Source organism: Melospiza georgiana, chromosome Z, assembly GCF_028018845.1.
Source record: "Melospiza georgiana isolate bMelGeo1 chromosome Z, bMelGeo1.pri, whole genome shotgun sequence".
Classification (NCBI taxonomy): Eukaryota; Metazoa; Chordata; class Aves; order Passeriformes; family Passerellidae; genus Melospiza; species Melospiza georgiana.
The window spans coordinates 13,169,741-13,195,469 of NC_080465.1; the positions used below are offsets into that span (position 1 = coordinate 13,169,741).

General features: G+C 36.4%; 1 protein-coding gene across 1 annotated transcript in view; it reads right to left on the bottom strand.

Annotated features, from left to right (window-relative positions):
* Positions 1–2,136: 2,136 nt before the first annotated feature.
* LOC131095727 (3'-5' RNA helicase YTHDC2-like) overlaps positions 2,137–25,729 on the bottom strand; it is a 29,545-nt gene continuing 5,952 nt past the window's right edge. Inside the window, exons 6-30 of the mRNA XM_058043787.1 lie at positions 23,879–23,981; positions 22,555–22,711; positions 20,610–20,717; positions 19,333–19,481; positions 18,817–18,952; positions 18,305–18,431; positions 17,982–18,047; positions 16,863–17,041; positions 16,592–16,688; positions 16,425–16,512; positions 16,259–16,339; positions 15,250–15,332; positions 14,114–14,219; positions 13,861–13,980; positions 13,233–13,505; positions 12,664–12,790; positions 11,517–11,722; positions 10,896–11,091; positions 9,703–9,812; positions 8,109–8,395; positions 7,520–7,697; positions 6,401–6,604; positions 4,342–4,524; positions 3,062–3,165; positions 2,137–2,917 (exon numbers count right to left, since the gene is read on the bottom strand). Coding sequence (XP_057899770.1) covers positions 3,103–3,165; positions 4,342–4,524; positions 6,401–6,604; positions 7,520–7,697; positions 8,109–8,395; positions 9,703–9,812; positions 10,896–11,091; positions 11,517–11,722; positions 12,664–12,790; positions 13,233–13,505; positions 13,861–13,980; positions 14,114–14,219; positions 15,250–15,332; positions 16,259–16,339; positions 16,425–16,512; positions 16,592–16,688; positions 16,863–17,041; positions 17,982–18,047; positions 18,305–18,431; positions 18,817–18,952; positions 19,333–19,481; positions 20,610–20,717; positions 22,555–22,711; positions 23,879–23,981 — 3,427 coding nt within the window. The 3' untranslated portion in view covers positions 2,137–2,917; positions 3,062–3,102. The remainder of the gene's footprint in view (positions 2,918–3,061; positions 3,166–4,341; positions 4,525–6,400; positions 6,605–7,519; positions 7,698–8,108; positions 8,396–9,702; positions 9,813–10,895; positions 11,092–11,516; positions 11,723–12,663; positions 12,791–13,232; positions 13,506–13,860; positions 13,981–14,113; positions 14,220–15,249; positions 15,333–16,258; positions 16,340–16,424; positions 16,513–16,591; positions 16,689–16,862; positions 17,042–17,981; positions 18,048–18,304; positions 18,432–18,816; positions 18,953–19,332; positions 19,482–20,609; positions 20,718–22,554; positions 22,712–23,878; positions 23,982–25,729) is intronic.

Below are 25,729 nucleotides of genomic sequence, written 5' to 3' on the forward strand. Positions count from 1 at the left end.
CCATGGCATATACACAGTGCACAGGAGCCATATTCTTGTACAAGTCGCCCGTGTGGTCTCCACTGGGATCCAGAGGCCCAGCCAGCAGTCAGCCACCACACAGGACCAGGCACACAGCATGCCTGTGGCAGCTCCCCTGGGCAAGCAAGCAGGACCCAGAACATGGAAGAGAACATCAGGCCCTGAGAAGCATGAGAAGGATCAGAGAGTCATCTCCCAGACAGAGCCTTTTCACGTGCTGAAGACCAGCAGCCAGGTAGCCGTTGTACATCCCAGGAGGTCTGCATCAAATACTGGAGCTATATCACAGAAAATATCCCTCACAAGAAACTGCCAGGATCTAAATATTTGGACTGCCTCCCAGATATTACTCCCCAGTTGGATCTGGCACCCTTTTCTACACCTGATACAATCCTGAGGAACTTTTACCACGTCTTAAGCTTTCACCAGACCTCTTTAAGGTCTGTTTGTTTTGCCTAACACAGTAGGCCACCTCTCACATTACACTTCATTTAGGCCTTGGATCACCACCAAATGGTAGACAGATGATTTTTTTTCTCTAATTTAAGACCTCCAGAAGTAGTGTATCAGCCAGATCTATCCCTTCTGTATTTGGTACTAATTACCTGTAATCCAGCCAAACGAAGTATAAAAGCCTGCTGCAGCAGGATTCAGACTACAGGCAAGACAGAGACACCTATTTTAATGAACACAAGAAGCAGGAACCATTGTGTAACACAGCTTCTCTCCAGTTTGGATCTGGATCTTAGTTCCATGCTGTACTTATCCTCACTTGAAATTAAAGAAGGAGGTCCTTAAGATCTCCCAAATCCAGTGATACTATTTTGTCTTACCTCTGTTACTCAGCACCTTCCCTCCACCAGTAGATGTGAACCAAACCCAAATTTTAATGGTTCCCTTAAACAGCAAATAGATGCATCCCAATTGCCCCACAGGCAACTGGGAATGCTCCAAGAGACTGCAGAAGCACTTCAAGCAAGATCAATACAAAAGCTTTTATCTACAGTTTCATTACAAAATTCTTCATACAGGTTATTTGACAGCATGAAGACAATTTAAAAAACCCCAAAAACTGAAGGACAGACAAAGGCACCAAGTCTAAAAAATCCAGTTTATGCCAAGTACTTTGTTCAATGAGAACACTGAGAAGCTGAACATTTCAGTACAGATTTTCTGCCTCCCTTCCATCAGTTTCAGATCTAGGGAAAAAACAACACATTTCAGCTTCTACTCTTACAAAGAAATAAGTTTACCTCTTAGGGTCCTTTCAATAAGGATTCCTCCAAATGCCATGTAAATGAACAGCTATGACCACTTTGACCATGTGGAGAGAAAAGGTAGCAGTCAGAGAGGACATGACAAGCATGTCCTAGACCTGTTTATGAAATTATTGCATCTTGACTGGCAGAGAGAAGTAGCAACATGCCAAAAATCTGACTGTTTTCTAAGAGCAGGGTTCCTGTAGGTTATATTTACTATTTTTATATAAATTAAAGAGGGTGCTAAACAAGTAATAAATGTCTCCCTAGGAAAAAAAAAGAGAGAGGAGATGGATTTTAAAGAACACTACTTGGTGCAAATGAGTCTTCAGCTCTGGATTCAAGATGAAAACATATTATACATATATTTTTTAAGATGTTTGTTTGTTTTTTAAATGCCTAAAGATCCATTTTCTTTTAAATCTCTGGATACCTTTTTCATCTCCTTATCTTTCACAGCCATTCATATTCTTGGCAGCTTTTTTGTTGACTGCACAAGGCCTTGCAGTAGCCTTTTTCAGGTCTAACTTATATTTCTAATGATGCTGTGCCAGAGTTAATGAATACATGGGATAGTCTGAACTATGAGAACATCCTAAGAAGACATGAGAAACTAAGTAGAAGCTCAGAAGCAGAAAAAGCTCTCAGTTTAACTCAAGAATAAGCAACATTGCTGACAGTGAGCAGGCTGAATTTGCAACAGCCTTACATTACAGTATGTTAATGACTACGGAAAAGCCCAATAAATGAAAACAGCAGTAGTATAGAAAAAAGAAATGAACTTGAAAGACAAGGTATAGAAAGAAAGAAAAATTGAAGACTACATCGAAAGATGAAGCAACTGGTGCCAATGTACTGGCAATTATTTTTTATTTTTTATAAAAGGAGTAGAAATCTTATAACAATGCTCAAGTTAGTGAACTATTAGGAATACCATTTGGCCACAGGCCTCTGAAAGATTGTTTCAGCTTGTCAAAGTGTGAGTACTTTTACGGGCAAAAAAATTGAAACTAGAAATACCACTGGATCAATCCACACTCAAAAAGTCTCATGCTTCTTTCCCTTCTGTATTTAAACTAGAATTCAAAAACTAATGTTCTCTAGCTGTCTAGTTGTTTGTAATTGACTATATCCTTCTCTCTTGTACTATGGATACAGAAATTCATCAAACAATTACAGAATCTCCCAACATATTTGGAGACATCTATTCTCAATTTATTTATTTTAATCAAACTGCAAGAATGATTAATTAACATTAAACTGGCTTCTTTCATACATTTACTGGATTGAGAATGCTTTGAATGTAAACTGTCTGCTGGGCTATTTTAAACCCACAAACAACTTACATGCAGTGCGTTGCTTTAAACTTAGTTTTGAACTTTACCACATTTTCAAGTATCTGCCCACTACTGTAGAAAAAAATAATCAGTCAAAAAAAGACTCGTGGATAACCTTATTGACATTTTTTACAAGGAAACACTGAAACAAACATAATTCCCTCTTTTTTTCCACTGCTAGCTAAGAGCTAGTATGACTAAGAGCTTCAGGAATTCGTTTGTTGTGCCACCTTCTTCCTGATCTTGGTATTGTAGGCATGCTGCTGGTTCTAGTGGTTAGAGCTGATGTTTCAATGTCAGCTAGAAAAAATCAAAAGGAAGAAAACATTTAGTTCTCTGTGTACCTGTTCTTCCAGAAGCTACAAATGACAGTACTGAAATGATATAATTTGAGACCTGCTCTCCATCATAAAACCAGAATGCAATACATGAAATAATAACTACCTCCATCTCATTATCTGACATGCTTAATCAGTTGAGTTTTTTCATTCCAAAGGAATATGGTCCCAAAGCTGCAACAACTGCTCTCCAACTTGTGGTTCGAGCTCCTAGAAGCAATAAGGAAATTAGAAAATTTATTAGCACTGCTGCCATTGTGCATGTAAAAACTATTAATTACAAAATCCTTAGAAGAGGTTGCTGGTGGTCTTTCTGAAATAATTACTTTTGCTATTGTAACTTATATTAGAACTATCCCTACAAAAAGCGGTCAACAGCAGATTAGAAACATTCATAAGCAACACTCGCCTACCAGTTGTTTGGGGTTTTTTGTTTCAGGCAAGATGTCAGTTCTCAAAAAAGAATTCTTAATGAAGATATCATCACTAGAACAGATGCGCCATACAATCTGTGCGTTCCACAGGCCACTTCCTTATTAACTTAAGATCATTATTCTCCACATCTTTTAGGTTTAATTCCATTAAATGCAGTGGAGAATGTGGAAAGGCAGGTCACAGACAATGCAGTGGCTCTTGGTGGAATCACAGACAGTAATATAAATCATTTATTTTTGGTATTGTTCAGATTCTTTAGGTCTTAAGAGCCACTTAGAGGAGATGCACTGTCAACTTCAACATGTGCTATGTTCCTTTCCTTGTTCTTACAATACTTTCCTTATTTTTCAACTGAAGAGTTTTTGGGGAAGCAGTGAGAAGACAATACAAAAAGTTTAGCTCCAGAATCTTTTATCAAGGAGATGTTTTGGGAGGGGACTGAGGAGAATACAAAAACTGCTGCAGAGAATTCTTGTGCAAATTCTTTTCTGGTTTTTTGTAGTTGCATTTAGCTTTAATAGATTGGAGAACAGTACTAAGCTTTATTCTGTCTCAAATATCAAGTGTCTCTTGAGGCTTTACAGAAAATGCAAACCTCTAATTATGAATGGTTATTTGGGTATGACAGACTATTTTATCTCAGAGGACACATCTGAATCAAACAGGAGACAAACCTCCAGAAATTAAAAGAAAACCACCAACAACACTTCTGAAAAAATCCAGCTTTAAGTATTTTTTTAAAAAACAACATTAAGCAAGAAACTGGTTTGATTTTAACAAATTCACTACTGCATCAGTAATTATGCATTAGCTGAAGCTACAATGCGCTCCGAGGAACTGTGATTCAGATTAATACGTACATGAACACAGTTGAGTTCAAGGCTGAACAAGCTAATAAAGAAAACACAGTTTCACCAAGTAAAGACGGCTTTAGAAGAGAATAATAACTACCTGGCCATCTCTGCTTATTTGTACTTTCTTATTGTCATTCCAAGGGTTGAGCAAATGATGTGCAAACTGGAAAGGAATGCTTTCTTTTTGGATCCATTCCACCTTAAATACACCTCCAAGTCCAGCAGATCCCCAGTCCAGACTTTTCTCACACCCTATTGATGAACACATTCTAGCAAAACCCTGGAAGAAAAATTTAAATATGAAAGAACGGACATAATGAGAGCATATCTATTTATGCTGGAATTAAATAAATGAGTGGACTTCATATGAAACTTTCAAATTAGTTTCAGTGATTGATTCAAACACTCACACACATGAAGCTGGATCTCCCAAAAATGTTTACACCTAGAAAGTCAGAAGTATAATTTGTTTTTTCCACCTCAAATATACGTTCTAGAATATGAGCATAAAGGATATCTTTCAATTAATCTTTCACAATTAACATTCAAGAGGCTTTTTAAAGAGGTTGAAAAGCTGCTGTAAAAAGTGCAAGGTATCAAGATGAATGTTCTATGACCATTAGCTATACCTCACTACTTGTACAAAATTCTTTCAAACATCTCTTCCTTCCTTCCGTTCGTCCTTCCATCCTTCTTTCCCTTATGCCCTCCTTGTTAATAAACATTCATATACAATTAAAAATGAGGAGCTGTTCTCCAAAGAAATAAATTAAAGCTGCTTAAAGTTTCTTTTTTAATGAAGCTAAAAGAAATTCCAACAAGACAAGTATTCAGAAATTAAATGAAAGAAACCACAAATCCAAGATTGCCTTCAATTTATTTAAGGATACCCTTTAAATACACACACCAAACAAAACAAAAATAAACCCAGACCATGCACAATGTATCAACTGTTCAGGTGAATTTACTCCAGTTATGACTTAGGAGTCCAAGAGATGCAGTGCACTGCCTAAAGTTACCAGCACACACTGCTGCTGTAAGTCATACAGTCCTAGACAGCTCAAGCCTTAAATGAAAATAAATGAAAATTAATAAAAGGAACAGAGGAAAAATACAGGTGGAAAGTAGAGACACCTGAGGCAAGAAAATATTATTAGAAATGTTAATCTCACGTTCCCATGAAGATAAGTGCATTGTCAAAACTGGAAGGGCAAGGCAACATAATCCACCTACATCCTGAGTTCAGTGTGTCCTCCCCTCCCAGCATTCTTGCCTAAGAGCACCAGTACAACAGCCCATTTTCAGATTCAAACAGCATGCTGAAAATTACTTTCTAATATGGCATTTGCATTTGCCAAATCACTGTACACATACGTACATTTCAGAACAATCCTTCAGTGGTATCATCCATACCTCTATGTTTGGACTGGTTCATTAAATTTTAAGTTTCGCTGACTTCTATTAATAGTTTATAATACATAAAGAGATAAATTGAACTTTCTTTACTTGGAGCAACTGAGTTTAGCAGGCTCTACAAAACAGTTACCTTGCAACTTTGTACTAGCAGGCCAAATCTTTAGCTTTAAACTGGCCACAAATACGTCAGCAAACTGCTGACAAATACCTCACTAAATGTGAACTCAAGACAGCTCTGAAAGAAACATGGCCATGACTTTCCAGCTTCCTAACTTTGAGAAACCACAGTTCCAGCAGAACAGTTTTTATTAAAACTTGCATTAAAGACACATGAGTTTCCTGGCTTTAGAAAGCTGTGACTTGATTGTATCTTCTTTTTCACTTACAACATTTATTTTGGCATGCAGAGAAAAAGTCAGAAATTCCCTGCTTTGTATGGATTTCTTTGTTTGTTCCACTGCTGCTGTTTTAAAGCATTTATGCAGGGTAGAAACATTATTCTGACTCATTATGTTTGGAGACAACCTAGTTTTATCCTTTGAGGGAAAAATCTAGTTCATTAAAAGGGACTACTCTGGAGAAGAATGAAGTACCCTTCCTCAGCAATCAGAGACATTGGCACAGTACTAATTATGGAGTGAGAAGTCATAAGCAAAGTTCTCCATACTGTACATAGCCATTTGCTGCACTTTCCTAAACCATCAACCACTACCAACAGTTGGTATTAGCTAAGGACTCACCTGGAAGTGTCCAGACCCTTGGACAGAAAATATTAAGTAAACCATGCTGCTTTGCCTAAAGGCTCCATTCAGTTTTCGTTCATTGCTTGGCATAGTGGACCATATACCCGTCTGCTGAGAAATCTCAATGTTCTGCAAGTTGCTACTTTTCATTATAAAGTACCGAACTGGCTTATTTTGTCTTGGTGAAGGTGATTTGGGAACCTGAAAGAATTAAATTAAATTAATAAACACAATAAAATAATAATACAATAACAAAAAATACAGTAAAATAATAAATAAAATAAACCAAGCTTTAGCTCTGAAGTTCTACATGCATGCAGACAGACCTTTCAAGGAGTTTTTCCTCTCTTCTCCAAGGTTATACAAGAAATATACTATCTATCAGCTGTTCCTGTCAGAATTGCATTGAAAGTATATTTACATCTATTTTACATTTTTAAGTATTTTTCAAAATTATAATTAATTCATGAGGGGCAGCAAACTATTATGGCAGAACAAGCCTACACAGTCTAGTGATTAATTACAATTTTTTGAAGTCTGAGACAACTTCAGACAACACAAAATTAATCACTCTAGACTGTAGCCTGCAGCACACTTGCATTTCCATTTTCAGGGAACAAATTTTCTCCCTGTAACACTGGCTGAATTTAAAAAATACAGGAAGATTTATGAAAATAACCTCGCTACAAATGTATGCTTTAATAAATAATCATAAAAAAAACTGCTAAGCAGTCCTAATGTTGCAGATAACACAAAACTTAAAGAGAATCAGTACCAATGTATGCTATAACAGAAGCAGAGGAAGACCGAATCCACAGAATTCAGAAATGCATGTATTGTACACACTGTCACTGTTTATTATATCAAGTTTCAAAAAAAAAAAAAAACAACCAAACACCTCAAAATTGATTTTTTTTCCTACTTTGAATAGCTTTTAGAACAAAGATATTTATTCGTGATTTTTGATTCCAAAATAAATATTATGTGGTTGTTAACAATGAAAATCTAAGTTAGGTTCTTAATTTATCAATACAATACCTGATAGTTTCTGAAAGATATCTGCAAGAGATTCTATTAATTTTGAAGAGCAGGGTAATATGTTTATAAGAACTGTACCTTCCCAGACATTGGAGAAGATGGACTAGCACAGGGGCTAGGGAAGCTACTGCTGTCTGCAGATTTCACTGATGATCGATCTGACCGGTCATTTGAAGTTTGTTTGGAGTGTAAAATATTTTTTCGTTTGTACGTCTTTGGCTGATGAAGTATGGGACGTGTAGACCTCATCAGAACTCTAAAATGTAAAGGTAGATACACAACAGACCCTGACTTTTTCAAGAGGCCACAGAATAATTTATACCTACATATCAGCCTACTAGATGACCATATATACTAGTCATTCCAAAACATATTAAACACTAAATAAAAAAGAATGCATTCACTCTGTAATGGTTAAACCTCTTCTGCTACTTCCCAAGGAGTACAGCTCACGGACACTATTTCTGACTGCTTTCCCAAACAGCCAGCATATGTAATAAATAATTCTCAATGAAATCACAACTAACAACTCAGCACAGGGCAGTATCAAAGCTTTCAGCTGTATTTATATTGTTTCTTTCTTCTTAAAGCTAGCAGAAATTCAAGTGATGTTTTTACAGATAAATAAATTACAAGCTACAGTCTCTGGAAGATCTCAACATCTTACTTTTCAGCATTAGAGGAGTCAGAGAATTCAGTTTCTGCTGCACTTCTGGTGTTAGTTGACCTCCATGTAGATGGTACAAGAAAATCTTCAGAAACCACAGGTCTTGGTCTCTGACCAATTCCTGAAGGCTGCTGCAAACCTGCAGACTGTTCTTCAGCAGTTAAAACAGCTACAACTGCTCTTACAATTGCTTCATCAACTTGTGACCACGATTTAGAAGGAGCTCGCATGCGACGCAGAAATAAGCTATGCCACTTCTGTCTGAGTTGCAACAGCAAGCCAGCAGCCTGTAATGAATTGCAGTTTGTTAAAGACTAATAAAAAATACATCAGTTAGGCAAAGGGCATCCTACGTCTTTCCTATCAGGCAGCACATGGCATTCTGGCAAACTAAAAGGCAAGTCTAAGGGCTCGGGGGGAAGCAAACCTTACATTTAAATTATGCTGCTATCTTTTCTCTCCTCAGGTCCGAGATAATTTCTAAACCATTTCATGCTGCACTGCACAAAACTTAAAATTCTATTGTAAACACACAGGATTTTTCATTTTTCACTTTAAAAATTTCTCTTTTCTTTAAAAGCAGTCTTTTCATGTCTAATGCCCTTCCTGCCAGTTCAGTTTGTATTTATGGGCTCTTCAGACATACTTGATGGAAAAGACCTCTGGTTACTCTACCTTCTAACACCATCAGAGCTTCACAATAACCAGAAGACTTGTATCCTCAAAGGCTAAGGCTCTTTTCTTCTTTTTATAAAACCTGACAGCAATTTTCTTTCAGCAGCTCCAGTTTCAGGTGCTCCATTTTAGTCAAGCAACTTAAGTCATCCTCTCAGAAGAGGAAATACACAATATGACATTTTTACTATTCTCCCAACTCCTGCTCAAATTTTGTCTAACCCAGCTCAAGCCAAGGTCTTGTGTACTGGCACAACACCACAAAGGCAATACAGGAGACCACAAACAGCAGAAGAGCCATTACACAGCCACTACTCCCGCACCCTGCTGCTTCCTGCAGCCATTTTCTTTTGTCTGCCAGTTTCTTTAGAATCTCCCAACTTATGGAAATGGATCAAACTGCCAAGCTGGAAATCATAAAACATCAGATACCCAAACTGCTTCCCAAGCAAATCCAACAGCAGCTGACTGCTGAGGCTCTCCTGCTTCCCAGCGTGATATGTAGGACAGCCACACCATGACAGAGGAAGAAGGATGAACACTTGCAGTTGGCTAGGTAACTAATTCTTTCTTCCTTTTTGCTCACAGGTGCAAGATTTAAGAGTTATGGGTTGCATCAATCCATAGGAAATCCTACAACTTGGATGTTGAATATGTGAATTCACGCAAATGACTAGCCTGGGCAAAAGAAGATTGAGTCCATGTTTGTGTGTTTTCCATATTTCTTACTGAACTCATGAAATAAAAGTTAACTAAAAGTTAGTGTGTTTTCCTGTAAATTTGAGAGACTTGAAGGGATCACAATAGCCATTCTTACAGCAAATTTTTGGCTATCCAACTGTTTTAAGAATCCTTTTAGGATGGTATGGCATAAATATTCTTATACACAAAACAAGCATGGAAGTGATAGATTACGTACTTCAGAGTCCAGTTTGAGGTGGAGCCATTCATCTAGCTTCAGTAATGATACATTAGAAGTTGTTCTGTCCTCCATCTCACTGTCACTGCTATCACTGGATACCCTGTCTCCTGAATGAAGTATAAAAAAATGCATTAACATTTCTGTATTATTTACATTTACATAAAAAACTTAAACATCACTATATTGCCAGCAGTAAGATAATTTTCCTTCTAAATTTTCACTTAAAATGTAAACATTTGTAAATACACTTTTTCATTTCCGCATGTACATCCCAGGGAAGGCCTTTGCTTCAGTTAGAAGAACGGGTTCCCAGACCTCCTAAGAGCCCTACTACATAAACACCTATACTGATGTGATCTGACTCTTTCATGCACCTTCACCAATAACAAGCCATTACCAAAGCTTTGCCTGAAGTTGTTTGCAAAACCACATATTGCTCTATGCTTTCTATCTTAGTATAACGATTAAGAAAAAAATATAAATGCACGTGGCTATTTAGGATTCCTTTTTCAAAGTGCAATTCAATCAGCAATAACATTATTTTAAGGGTAACAGTTTTGGAGCAGTCAGGAAAGTCAGCCTGGACTCTTACTTCAAACTAGTATTTCTATAGAACTGACAACAGATAAGATTACTTTTGCTTCTATTCTTACAGCACGCCATTTAAATATGAAAAAAGGAAATTTTAATAAGTTGTCTACTACTTCTAGCTAATAATACGGCTAATTGACATTAAAAGTTATCAGTAGAAAATAATCTTTAAAATGCACGTGTCAACTGAAAGCAATATGATTATTTGCCATGTTAACTGTAACTGTATTATTCAGTTTGAATCATCTGGTTCAAAGTATCAAATAAACTAGGCTGTAGAAAAAATATACATGCTACACTTCTTAGCATTAGTACTGTCTTTAAACATTTTGGTTACATTTTTTATTTTTTTGAAAACTATACTGTAATTTCTGAGATTCCAGAATCGTAAAGATTATGAACTTACAAGGATTCACAAAACTCAAGACATTTGTTACACAGCCTATAAATTATTCCTGAACAGATACAGGAACTATATATAGCTCTGTATTTCAAAAAATAGCCAAATTATGTAGAAAATAGACTTGCAAAATAAGTTTTCCAAACCACATACTAGTATAATACAAACGCAAACATTCCAAATCCAGACTCTGGTATACCTTGACAGGATGAAGATGCCTGTAAAGCAGTACTTGGTAACCTAGCTGGTCCACAGAAGAGAGCCACAGTGATGGGTGTTACAACAGAACAGCACCTGATGTTTGCTATCCTGTGAGTTCTCGTCATTTCATCGTATATCAGCCAGTCTGTAGGGAGTGCCTGAACAGCTGCAGTTTGGCCATTCACTGGGGGAATCTGTGCAGGAGCAAACAAGACTAGGTTATTTTATCATCTATGTGTCATTAAAATAAATTTTAAACTTAGTTCCTATTTTATGTATGTAGAAATAAATACATAAATATTTACATACACAAGAATAAGAAAAGCACAAGTATATTCAACCAGACTTAAAAGTTATCCTATTACCTTGAAGAAAGATATTTTGCTTTAAAAGAGGATCTAAAGAAGTATCAGTTTCAGAGCGGAACTTTTTCTTTGTAACAATGAGCAGAGATTGTTACCTCATCCAAATACTTCTACAACTAGCTTTTTCTTTTAATATTTTGTCTTGTTCCACTTAGCAGGACTAACTGAAATACTGGAAAAATACATCAACTCCAATTTTTCGTTCTACCACCCGCCACAAAAAATATTTTCTAAAACGTTCAAAGTGTCTTTACCTTATTATACTGAGGTTGACTAAGAACAGAGGTTGGATGAAATCGCACTTTCTTCTCCTTTGGTGCAGTTAAGACCAGGCTCTGTCGGTCTACATGCACGAGATTGGGATACATCCCAGCCACTAAGGCAGCTTTAACTACAGCCCAGTTTTCAGAGTTAGCATTAACATCTCTAATATCAGCTCCTCCTCTGGCTCTAACAAAACCTGAAGAAAGAAGGAGGTCCAAACTGTGTTATATTTGCTTGTATTTAAGATCTCCTTTTTTGCTTCTCAAAAGGAATTTGAAAAACAAAAATTAAATAAACTACAAATTAGTTGCATTTTTCACAACTGCCAACATTAACAGCACCAAGAAGAAACCCTTACACTGAACTCCTTCCTGGTAAGGGGTTTCACACTGATGCAAAACAGAACTACTTTTTACAATACTTCCTAACAGAATATTAGAAATTGCGTCATTTAATTGCAACTTGCTTACAACTTAGCATGAGTTCACCCTGCTCAAAACCTAGAGTAGGTGAACGTTAAATATAGTGCAGGTGAACTGTTTGCTAGCATGAACAGCTAAGCAGAGGAAGTAAAAGATATTTTGGATGAAGGATGAGACCTCAAAAGTGGCCCAAGGCTGAAGCTGTAATATACGAGCAGGTGATGGGCTGCCCACACTGAGTTAATGGAAGACCCCAGACCATGAACTGCCATTGGATCAAGAGAAGCATGCAAGGAACAAGCAAGGCACGTGAAGATCAGGCACACTGACAGTAAGCGATAAAAGGATTTCATTATTCAGGACACTCTCCAGGAACATCCATCTTGAGCTGAAATTAACTGACTCTGCCTCAGAACCTAGGGTCTGAACTCATTTTAACAACTGTCTGAGGAAAAAATTTACTAGAACATAAAAATCCAAGGAAACATGTCTCACACTGCAAGACAGCAGGATGTTGAACAATCAGGCTGCTTTCAGTTAGGCCAGCTACTCCCCAGCCACATTTTCTTACCCTACCATCTCCCCCATGCCCAGCATGAATATGTACTGTTCTTTTTCAACTTAGGAAGGAAAATGACAAGTAAATACTACTTTCCTTACAATTTGTAAACACTTAACTCTAAAATAACATTAGAAGTTTTTCTAACCTATTTACCTGAGGCTCTAAGCTGGCCAAGCAATTGTGTTCTCATTCCTACGATGATTTGCATTGTGGCTTGAGACAGGAAGTTCTTTTCACAGAAGGCTCTCTCCCAGCCATCACTGCGTGCCTTCTGCCATGCCTGTAAAGAATAATTTTTTAACATTTGCACACTTGCCTACTAATTTAAATATCTAAAATTCAAAAATGCAGAGTTCTAAAAGCTACATTTATGTCACTAAAATTAACCAAAGTAAATGTATCGAACCTGATTTATTTAACTACTAGATTTTTTTCCCCATTCCCTCACTGAAATATAATAATTAATTTATTTTAAGTTCACTACGTTATTATAGAGATCACTATGTCAAGGTTGCTATTTTAAGTTACCCATGTAACAGGATATAAAGTGGCATCCTGCTGGAACTTACAGAATTTAATCAGGTTTGAAAAAGTCAGACAAAATGTGTCCCTCAGAATGTGAGTCCAATATACAGGAAGGCCATAGTCTACCACTCTATGTCCAGCCTGGCTGGTAGGTCATTTACTCGGACGCATGAGCAGTCCTTGTTCTGAAAGGATACCTGAAAAGCCCTGAGAAGCACCATGTGGTCGCTGAAGGTTCCCGCAGTGAAACGCTTCCTGCACAGCATGGCCGCCCGCTTCTGAGAGGCCAGCGCGGGCAGCACGAAGGGGTCTCGGTAGGCAAGAGCACAGGCAATGGTCAGGACAGGATCCAGGCACTTCAAAACAACGGCGCACAACAGCATTTTACCGAGGTGTGGCTCCACTGGCAATTCAGTGAGATGATATCCAAGTTCAGTGAGATTTTCCCAAGGGTCCATGGCATCTATAGTCTGTTTGAAAAAAGAAAAAAAGGTGGGGATGTAGGGAAAATGGGAAGAAGGGGTGAGGGGGCAAAATTAATTAACAATGAAAGCACAAAAGATATTAATTACATCACCTGGATTTGCTCCCAAACACTAAAGAAGCAAGTCAAACTAGTTTAAATTCAAGATTTTACAGTAGTCCCTTCCCTTAACATGGAAAAATACATACACACACACACAAAATGAAAACAAACAAAAATTCAAAGCATCCTTAAGTAAGTGAACAAGACTTTAAGTACAATTAAAAGTCAGCAAGATATGTTACCAAACCACAAATACTACTTAAACACAACTCCCGTCTGAATTGTACTCCTCTGCTGACCTTGAGCATTTGCAGAGCATTTTTCACAATTAAAGCTGGTGGAGGATCAGGAGCTTTCATAAGAAAGTCAACAACTGAACAATTAATTGGAGCCAGAAGTTTTGTGTGTAAACAAAGCTCCTGCAAATTAAAAAGAAGAAAAATACTATTAAGGTTTGGGAAAGAGAAAATATTTACACACCTTTTTGGAGTTATTAGTATGGTCTGGTGATATACATTTTTTAGAATTTTTAACTTCTAAGTGAACACATACCTGAAGTGGCATTCTTAGAAGTTCTGGAGTCTGAAATTCCAACATATTCTCAAATCGGAGCCTACTGAAGAGACGAAAACAGACTCCAGGCTGACAGCGCCCAGCCCTGGAAAATAAAATGTGGGAAGCTGTGAAAATTAGAATTTCTTTTTTAAAAAAACCCAACCAAACAAAAAACAACCCCCACAAACTTAGAATACGAATGCAGAAGGTCTAAGGGAATGGTAATTTTGTTCTTAAGAGGAAGTCCCTCATATGAATTAAAAGAGTTTTCCAGTACATTAATTATTTTTGACAGTGTGGAAATTTATGTAATTTTATTATAACAAAATACTTATAATTTTATTATAAGAAAAATCTGGACAAAAAAAGAAGCAAGATCTATCTAAATAAAGTCATATAATTTTGCTAACTTGAGATCAATTCAAATCTCAGTCATCTTGCGCCACAGGGAACCTAAGTTGGGAACTTTGTTTCTTCCTCTTCAAATTCCCCAGTTAGAAGTCCAGATGTAAATGGTAAAATGAAGACCCAAAAACATGTGAATGAAGGAACAGAGACAGCAAATGCTCACAATTCATGCTCAAAAACCTGGAGGATAATGACAACATTTTATCTCCAAACAGGCATTTGTTGCTGTCTACACACACAACTTCTCAGCCCTCACTCATTGCGCTGGGAAGAATATGATCTTGAGCATCCTGGTGAATATACAAAGTCATGAATACTCTGGAGCTGGTCAATAAAGAATCACTGCTCGGTGTCACTTCTACAAAAGGGATGCCAGGATATCAATTAAAAACAAGCAGTAGGTAGTCCTTTGCCCACAGACAAGTTACAGTGGCTGCTGGTGCTACATGGCAGAAAGAGGAATTAAGTTCACAGGGCACAACAACCTAGACCTAATATAAGTTCTGGGACATTCTTGAGTGCTGCTTCTCTGTATCTTGGGAAATTAGCCCAAGAAAATACATGACTCTTCATTTACTGCAGAGAAGAAGTATTAACCATTGTTCAACATGACACTGGACTAGCCTAGAAAAATTACCCAGTGTGGCTGCTATAGGTTTGCAATTTACTCTTAATATATGGGATGGTGAATATCTGCAAAATAAGCAGATATTAGCAATTATTACCTGCCTTTTCTCTGGATAGCACTGGCTTTTGAAATCCACACCATCTTCAGCATTGTAACACAACTCAGTGCATCAAAAGACTTCTATACAAGCAGAGCAAGGAACATAAAACCACAATTAACCACGATATGTGAAATAAAAAAGTTATTAATAAGCTTTCAATAGAAGTTCTTTGCAAAACAGAAAAAATAATTTGAACTAACATCAGCAGCTTCTGGCACAAAGGTATGCTCTGAAGTACTTCCTTTCAATTGAATTTATAATACATGTTCTACATTATCTTTGTGCCATAGTTTCCTAAATTGAAGTTTTCTTTCTAGTCTCAGGAGGTAATTTTGAATCAATAAAAGATACAGACTGTATTTTGAATTATCACAAATCAGGAAAGAAAAATGTTGTTGTATTGATTAAAGTCGTCTTTGTCTTACTTGGAAATCACATCCTTATTTTCTTACATTTGATGCAAAGTTCCAGAAAAACTGTATTACCACAGGAACTTTAGAAATTTGGCATTATCTCCTCTATGAAATCCAACTTCATTTTCAAAGACATAGGTCTTAAACTACCTCATCATACTATATATCCTTTCCTTCACACATAATTTGGGACTGGGCATTCAACTCATCATAAGCAATACTTAAAAACTTAATGGCTTTGATTTTGACTTGACACAATAGTAGGACAAAGGGAACTCCCAGTGTTCTCTTAAGTCTCAGAAAGTTGGTGGTCTAAACAGATGGACTTGTTTAAAACAACTAACAGAAACTATAAATTTTTACAAAGTACATTAGCATATCAATCTTCAACAGTTTTTACAAGGTTTATCCAAAGCTAATTATTTACAGTATTTGTCATAAAATAAATGTCAAAACTTCTGTGATCTTTGTTGCTTGACATGCACTAGCTGTCAGCCTACTATAAGAAAACAGTCCTCTAAAATTTACCTATTATGTATTGTAGAATAGCACTAGGAAGTTTACTTGTCACAGAAAGTTTTAACCAATCATACCTCTTTCACCTTGCCTGAGTCAATAACAAATACAACATCATTGACTGTTATGCTGGTTTCTGCTATATTTGTAGAAAGAATCTGCAAATAAAACAACCAAAACTGTAGTTAAAAGCAAAGACAAAAGAGATTCATACAGTATCTGATAAAGTCCTCTAAAACTTACTATTTTGCGCACACCAGGAGGTGGACTTTTAAGTACTTTCTTCTGATCCAAAGTCTGCATATTTGAATGAAGCATGAAAACCTGATATCTAGTGCAAGACAAAGAGTACACTGAAGTATTTTTAAAAGACACAATGAAACCTCAACCATAGGAACCAGAGGCTTTACCTGTGCGCATTGTCAGCAAATCTCCTGTCATCACATAGAATACGGTCTCTCAGGCTAACTATCTCATCATATCCAGGAAGAAATATTAAAATTGCTCCTGAAAAAGAAGGGCGTTGGCAGAGTTAAGCAGCAAATTCACTTAAAATACACATCAGTACTGTGCAGAGTAGCATTTGGAAGGTTTTACCTATTTAGTGTTTCCAAAAGAAGGGCAGGATTTACCAAAGGCTGAAAGTACAGTCATTTATTGGGAGTGTGTGTTTATACTTACCGGTCTCAGAACTGTGACAGATGTTATAAAGTAAATGCATAATAAGGTCAAGATCCACTTTTTCATCATCAAAACTGTGATGATAAGCTGTCAACAGCTCTCTGTCCTCTGCACTAAGGTCACTACCACTTGTTCGGACCAGGGAACTTTCATCCAGATTTCCAAATCCTGCTGAAGCACTAAAATAGAAAAATGCACAGACCAGAGTCAAGGCTGCTTGTTTCAGGTTTGCATTCAGTCAGCAAGTAAACTTAGATCAACACCAACAAGATTATTCCTTTCAAATTTAAATTTTAAAGAGTAGCAGAACAGCATCTTCAAAATACTGTTACTGTTCACTGATATAAGTAAAATCCAACAAAGCATGAAACTTCAATTTTTAGCATAACTTCACTTTTCTTACTCTTTATTGAAACACATCCATAAGCAAAGGGCTGGAATTCAAAGTATAAAGACACTACCTGTTTACCTGTTAAATAAAAAGTATTTAAAAGAAATGTTTCCCCAAATGTTTTCCTCACATGAACAGGTACTATGCAAATGGAAACTACACTAAAAAGTGCTCTAAAAATACTGGTCTCTACCAAACGATAACTGAACTATAACTGTAAGGTAATCAGAAACCAATTCTTAAATGACCTAGTGTAAATGTTACTTCCATAAAATTTCTTTAATATGGCTACTATGTATAGACAACAATGTATAGATAAAAACACAACAGGTTTGTTTCCTAAATAAGCATCTAAATTAAAATGGTACATGGCAGAATCATTATCTCTATTTATCTAAGTCAGTATATTCATATCCTGTCTAGACATATAATCATGATAGCAATGCCCATATCAAAATGATAAAAAATAACAATATGAAAGAAGTCTACACAACTCTAACTATATTTAACCTAGGATTTGCAAACATAATCAATGAAATACACTGAATACAAACACCCTTTTTTTTTAAGAGCATCTTTTTGAAACATTCCTGGTCTCAAATAAATCCTGCTATTTAGGTCAGATTTAAAGGCATAAAAAGCTAAAAACTGTTCTGATTAGAAGACAAAATTCCAATTTCCCTTTAACATTTCCCTTCAACTGTTTCCGCAAAGTAGTTATAGCTTACCTGTAGGATTCCAACAGGTCAACAACCTCGGTCTGTCCAAAGTGCTTAGCCCAGTCCACAGCCATCCTGAAAGAATACACAAAAAATCATTCTTAAACTTCTTGCTTCAAAAGACACACAGCCTAAGACTCTGAATTAAGAATGCAATTTATAATTTCCAGAATAAAATGTGATAAACAGAAGTTAGAAAATGCTTTGAATGTCAAAATTTACTATTGCATATAGTAGTCTATTAAGTTAGCAATTAGTTTAAATGTTGAAGAAAATTCTCATTTGTATATTGACAAATGAATCTGTGTTTTGGTTTGTCTGTTTGTATTTACCAGCCATTAGAAGATCTGCAGTGGATATTTGCTCCCATACTGATCAGCTGCTCTACTTGACTCAAAAAGCCTCTCCCTGAAGCAATCATTAGTGCAGTCGCACTGGTTTCACTGTGCCTATAATCAACTGAGAATTACAAATAAATAAATAAACAAATAAACCAGCAAACCAGATAAAAACATTCTTACTTTTGCACCCAAATGAGGTATGAATGTGGCTTACATGACTTTTAAAATCTAGGCCAGAGAGAATTTGTTTTCTGACTTCATCCCACCATTCAGTTTGCATGAATTTAACACTACTTTAGACACACTGCAACATCTGTTAATACTTCAAAACAAGTACAAACAAAAAAAACTAAACAATTCATTAATTCTGCTAATTCTATTCACTTTTCCAATAGGCAGCATAATTCAAACTTAACAACATTTTAAACTGGAGATAAAGCAGCCACGGAAATTCAAGTCATTTGTTATTGTTTTTTTCGTATGTTATAAGATGACAGACTTACCACTGACATTTTCATTTAAAATGAGATGGAACACCTGAGCAAAGGCATCAATATCTTTATGCAACCAGATATCAGAAAGACAAGAATCCATTTCTTTTATTAACCACAGTTCAAGGCAATTCACATCTTTTTCAGTCTGAAGAGGAAAAACAGTATTGAAAGATAGGTGTCTTCCAAGATGTATCTTTATTCTCCTATATTACACATGAAAAAATTGAACAGTTGCTTTTCCAAGTAGCAATCAGAAATTCAGCATTCAGATACCAGTTAAAGCATTTGTTGTATCAAGCAAGTACTTTAAGCAATGGCAGTTCAGCTATTTAAGCTGAAGAGAAGTTGTGCACAAACCATTTTAAGTGAAAAGCAGACTTAGGCTAGAGTAGTTCTTGATAACTTCAAAAAAATCATCAACAAGATTTGTTAATACCCTTCAAGAAATTCTACAGGACTATTATCTTTGGAAAACAGCTTTTAAACCAGATTTAAACACGTTTTTCAACAAAAGAAAAAACTTACCAGTTGATTAAATACTGTGTCACTGTCATCACCCAAAAGACTACACTCTTCAGCTGCCCTTGAGACAAACCTTGGTGTCTCAGGTTCCAGCTTAGTATTGTTTTCTTGAGCAGCACACCACTCAGTCAGAGTGCTTTGCTGCTTTTCTTCTGCAACACATAAAGGATTTCCATGAAAAGTTTTACAGCCATCCTAATTATCCATTAATTTCAGTTTAAAAAAATTGCAGTATCTAATGCCAAAGTTTAACCTGTTTGATCTCTTATATAATCTAGAACATTGTTACCAGTCCAATATAAATTCCATGATTAAGGGCACCTAAAGTGCACTATGGCAAAAATCTACTATAAGAACAAGGTAAGAAAGACCACTTGGTTGCTTAAACCATTAAGCCAGCCTGCAACTTGCTGTATTCAAACGAGATTCCTAAGTAGCTTCTACACAATTCTCAATTCAGATGTTCCTCCCGAAGTGAAATGCCAAAGAGCAGTGATGTAACTCTTGCATGTAATAACTAATCTTTGCGTACCAGTAAAAGAAACAGTAGAAGCCATCAGTGCCCCAACTGAGCTTTTCTACCTACCATGATCAGAGCTGAGCATCATGATAAATATGCAGTTAGGACTGCATGATACAGCTTTGGGACTGGCCTTTTCAAAAATTTTTTAATACTCATGAAGATAATTACTTTCAGCTGTCAGAAAAATTTCTCAAATATTGTGATCAATATACCCAAATACTTAATCAATTGAAAAGAATCCCCTATATTTGGTTCAAGTGTTACTGGAGGAGTAACAAGGAGAAACTGCTCCTTGAACTAAATACGTTAAATGCATCCATGTCTGAAGAATGCACTTAAAAACGTTAATAGCAGAAAGCACTTTTGTACAAGACACACAAAATCCTGCATTCTCTAATGGCCACATTTAAATTTGTGCCTAAATGTCAGCATATTGTATCTTATGTTTCTATAGTGTTCATGTGGGCAAAGCCCTACGCATTATGTAGTTGTACTTCATAATAATTAGGAAAAAATGCAAAATTTATCCACTAAAAGAAGTAAGAATATAACCACTGAAAGTAAAAATACTTTTTTCAATCACAATTTACATCAACAATGTAAACAGAGTTTTAAAGATACGTGCTGTCATCTAATCGTCTCATTTAAAAATCTGACTTTAGAATTTTAACAGAGAATCACTTTACTTGTTGAATCAATCAATCAATCAATCAAGTAAACTCATTGTCAAGACATAACAATCAACAAGTCCACCAACCTTGCTGCTTCTCTTTTTTGTACTTTACCATCTCTTTGTTTGTATACCCAGTACTTCGCAAAATGTCCTCCAAAAACATCTCTTTAACTTCAAAAGGTCTTCCTTGGACTAAAAGTAGAAATAATTCAAGAAAGATTAGATATTCCCAAGCTTTGCTTGAAGAACATTACTTCTTAAAAACAGTTTTTATAGACAGGAAAGTGAATTAAACATGATTAGGGCCAGATTTAATGAATTCTTATATTCCTTGGAAGGTCTTGTAAGAGTATCTTCACTTGAGATTATCTTCTTTAAGTGACTGGGACATAAAAAAAATTCAAAAGGGAAATGTCAGGTGCATACCATGTTTTTCATTAACCTCTTCAATTGTATTAAATGTAAATAGCAAGAGATATAAGATGGACAGTTATTTACTGCAATTTTATCAAATGAGAAGAAAATAGTCACTTTTGTTTAGGTGTACAAAGAAAAATTCACTGTGTCAGCAGCTTGAATTACTCAATATAAGAGCAATTAAAACAGTTTCAGTGTAAGATCCCACGAGCAGACTGCCATGTCTGTGTTCAGACACTACCTCCTTTCATGAGAAATATACAAGGAGATGGACTTCTCTCAATGTCCTCAATTACTGCAGCCAATTTTGGCTTTCTTTGCTGACCACTTCCCATGGTCTTTCTCTCCTAAGAACTTACTCTTTTATTGATTTTTCTTTTAACATCACTGTTTTCTAGACCTTATTTATGGATATCAAATTATGTTTCTACACAGGAAGAATTCATATCTATTTTAGGTTCCTTAGCAGACACTTACCACAACTAAGTTTAGATCACCTAGGATTTGTCTCTCCTTCAGGAAGAACAAGCTACAGTTCACATATTTTCAGAAGCTGTCATAAAGGAAGTCTTCTAACACTAATCACAAATTCTGTGTTCTACAGAAACCCGCAACTAAAAAATATTGGTTTCTGTGGTCAGGATTGTGTCAACTATACTGCTGAAGAATCAAAGCTTTTTCATTATATTACTGGAAAAGTTGTCTAAACCCTCTTTTCTTCATTCTTAAATTAGCAAAATTGGAAAAAGCATCTTTTCAATTGTGATTATCCTGCAAAGTCCAGTACGTGATAATAGTGTAACTAATGCAGTAAACTGAAGAAAGAGACAGTAGCCATTTCCAAATAGAATTTCCAAAATAAATCTATTAATCTAAAAGGATGAGAAGCTGCAAAAAAAGTAAACTGGAAAGCCACACAAAAATTACAATGAGTTTTTTTTCCTCCAAAAAAAATTTGCGCAATATTAAAATCAAGTGTAACTTCCAGATTCATGCCTCCAACAAGCTGCAAGCCTTATTTTCCTAGGCAATAATTTAAACCTGAAAACCAGAAATGAACACTTTTATGTGTAAATAAGAAAAAATAATGCTTTCTCATTAACGTCCCATAAAAGTAACCAATGACTTGTGTATAAAATTCTTAAGCAAAGAATCATATCATTAAAACATGTATCCCAATTTGCCTAGGACTGCACTTCTGAAATGGATAGACTTATGTGAGTTTTATCCTCTAACTAGTAGCAATATCTGAAGCCAGACCTACAGTCGACTGGAATATACTCATTGATATCACACTCCTGTAAATCCTAGGGTCTGTATCGCTATGCAGACCGGCATTTTAGAACCTTCTCCTCCTTGAACTGAATACAGATGGGACCAGGACATCCCTGCATTTACAGAATATCCATTGAATAAAACAACTCCCTCTGAGGTAGGTGCAAATAGTTAAGAAATAAAAAACATAAGTAAACAAGGAACAACCACTGCTGGTAACTCTAAGTGTATTTATCACCTGCCTTTACTCAGAATGGTTTGGTACAGTTCAGTTAACAGTTATCTAGCAGTCTCAGGGCAGGTATACTGAGATTTAAGAATTTACTTAAATACTTACTGTGTATTACTGGGCAACATCCAAAATACCTAATAAAGAGGTCTGCATCTAGAGCAGCACTAGAAATAATTAGTTTTAAATTAGCTTGGCTTTGCAACACATCTTTCAGTTTTATAAGCAAGAAGTCACTGAACCTATCCCTCTCATGTACTTCATCCTGTATGAAAGAAAAACAAACAAAAAAAAGAACGTCTAAACATCACAGACCCAAGATCATAACTTTTCAGAAACATGGTTTTTTTAAAATTAAAACATGTAATTTGGTGGTGCATTGCAGAGGTATTAAAATGTTTAACTTAAGAATGATTTTTTTAAAAACTTAAAAGTAAAAAAAAACTTCAAAAAGTTGTATAATGGTATCATAGTAGATTGCACTGCAATGAACAACCCATCTCAGACCTTAATTTCAGAAATCAAAAAGAGCATCTGAAACTTCTAATTCTTGCACTTGAATCTTATTTTCAAGATAAAGCCACAAACTGCAAATCCTAAAATCTTATTTCAATAAAATTACCCTTCACAACTGATAAGAATTAAAAAAAAAATGATACCATATAATGATAAAAAAAGATGGCTTTCTTAGATCCAATAAATTATGCACAAAGCTTATCATTAAGGCACATGTCTGATCAATCATCTTTGCCTATCTTCTGTTTAGTTTTATATTCTGAATGTATGAATCAAGAACAAGATTTGCAGGCTGAAGTCAAGAATGCACAAACCATTCTTCTGCTTTTTTCCTCCTTGGTAAACTGACAGCCATCTAAACTTACCATGGCTTTTTCTTTTTCAGCAGTGGAGAACTTGCAGTAAACATTCTGGTTCCACTGACTTACCAAACTCCACAATAGGAAGTTCATCTAATCATACATGAACCTAAATAATTTGCTAGAAATTAGACTACATTTTATGTTGAACACATTGGGCAAACAAAGGGACTGAAAACTTGGTACTGCAAAATCAAGTACATGATAGCAAAAATTCTGACACACTTGTATTGAAACTTCCTAAGGCTTTTCTGCTGACTGAGGAAATTCATAAAAATTTTGACCTCTACCCTCCACAATCACATCACAATTCCGAAATTAACTGTTGACAAAAACCTAATATAAGCTGTTTTTACAAGAAAAAAACAACAAACCCCAGAAAAATATGTACGTTACAATAAAAAAAAAATTCGGTAACTCTTTAAAGTTAATTCAGATTCTAACTTAACAGAAACACCTTAAACATCCATCAAATTAATACAGAAAACTAGGGCCTCGTCTTCCAATTAAGAAACAATACATCCTGCTCCACCTCACACGAAATACAAGATCCTTACCACAATGACATGTGTCACGGTTGACAGGGCGCTGTCTCCTGCCATCAATGTGCGAAGCAGTACGCCGTTAGTGCAAAAGGTTACCAGTGTCTTTGGAGAAACCCTAGTGAACAGTGAACAAAGATGCTCCTGCTTTTTTTCGTCATTTAAATGCTGCTAGCTTTCCACTATTTACTGAAAATTAAAGATTGAAAGGCTCCTCACCAGAAGTGGAATCACAGTTCTGTCACACATACTTTTTGTTTATAAATTATGCCTGTTCCCTGAGAGTTCTTAAGGATTTTTAGTGCTAATGCTCAAAAGCTTCAGACAAGTGATTAATAAACAAGGAGAGATTCATTTTTTCTAAATTAATAAGTAAGTGAAACAGAATCTGGAGAACCTCGCCATGTTGTTTGTATTAATTTACTGGAAAATCCAGTGTGGACTGCCTTGAAAAAAACAGATTACAATTCTTCCAAATACCCTCAGATATAGTCTTTGTCTACATGTGGTAGGTTGACCTTGGCTGAATGCCAGGCAGTCACTCAGGCTGCTCTATCCCTCTCCTTCTCAGCTGGACAGGGGAGAAGGAATTCAACAAAAGGTTCAAGGGTCAAGGTAAAGACACGGAGAGATCACTCACCAGTTACCACCATGGGCAAAACAGACTTGACTTGCACAACCTGGTTTAGTATATTACCAATTAAATCCAAGTAGGATAATGAGAAATAGAATCAAATGTTACAAAACCCCCTGCCACCTTGCCCTTCTTCCCAGGTTTAACTTCCATTTTTCTCTAATTCCTACCCCTCAGTACACAAGGGGACATGCAACGGAGGCCATGGTCAATTCACATCTTGTCTCTGCTGCTCCTTCCTCCTCACAGGGGGGATTTCTCACATTCTTCACAGATTGCTCCAGTGCAGGTCCCTCCCATGTGGTGCAATCCTTCAGGAACAGACTGCTCCAGCATGGGACTGCCATGGGTTCACAAGTCCCATCAGCAAAACTGCTCCAGTGAAAACTCTGTAGGGTCACATGCCCTGCAAGGAGCCTGCTCCAGCACAGGCTTCCCACAGGGTCACAACCTCCTTTGGACAACCACATGCTCTAGTATTAGGGTCCTCCACAGGCTGCAAGAGGACTGCTCCACTGTGGACTTCCACGGGCTGCAGGGGAACATCCTCCCACACTACAGTCTTCATCACAGGCTGGACAGAAATCTCTGCTCTGGCACCTGGAGTACCTCGTGCCACTCCTTTGGCATTGACCTTGGTGTTGGCAAAACTATTCCTCTCAAATATTCGCAATCCTCTCTTTCTACTGCTGTGCAGATTTTCTTCTCCAATACGCTGCTCCAGAGTCATGCCCACTGCTGCCGATGGGCTCAGCCTCAGCTAGAGGTGGGCAACGCTTAGAGCCAACAGCCAGAGGCTTTATCACACATGGGAAGCTTCTTCTCACAAAAAACACCCCCCTCACTACCAAGACATTGCTATACAAACACAATACACTATACTTGACAGAATCTCAAAGATAAGCTGAACCTTTTCAAACGCTTTGATTTTTCAAGAATCTAAAGTTCTTTAAAAGTACCAACTACCTGTGGCAGTTCTAGCTGTGCAAGTAAAAAGAGCAATTACTTCCTCCAACAGTGACACTCTAAGTACTGAAAACTGTAGAGTACTAAACAAAGGAACACACATACATATGCCTCTATTTCAAGTATGTAATTCATTTTTCAATTCAAAAATACTCCTACATGTTGAATTCAGGGAACACATACCAGATGGAAGTGCTTTACTTTTTTAATCTCTTCTCTCTTTTCAGCTTTCTAGAAATCACCCCTGCTGTCTAACACTAAAACAT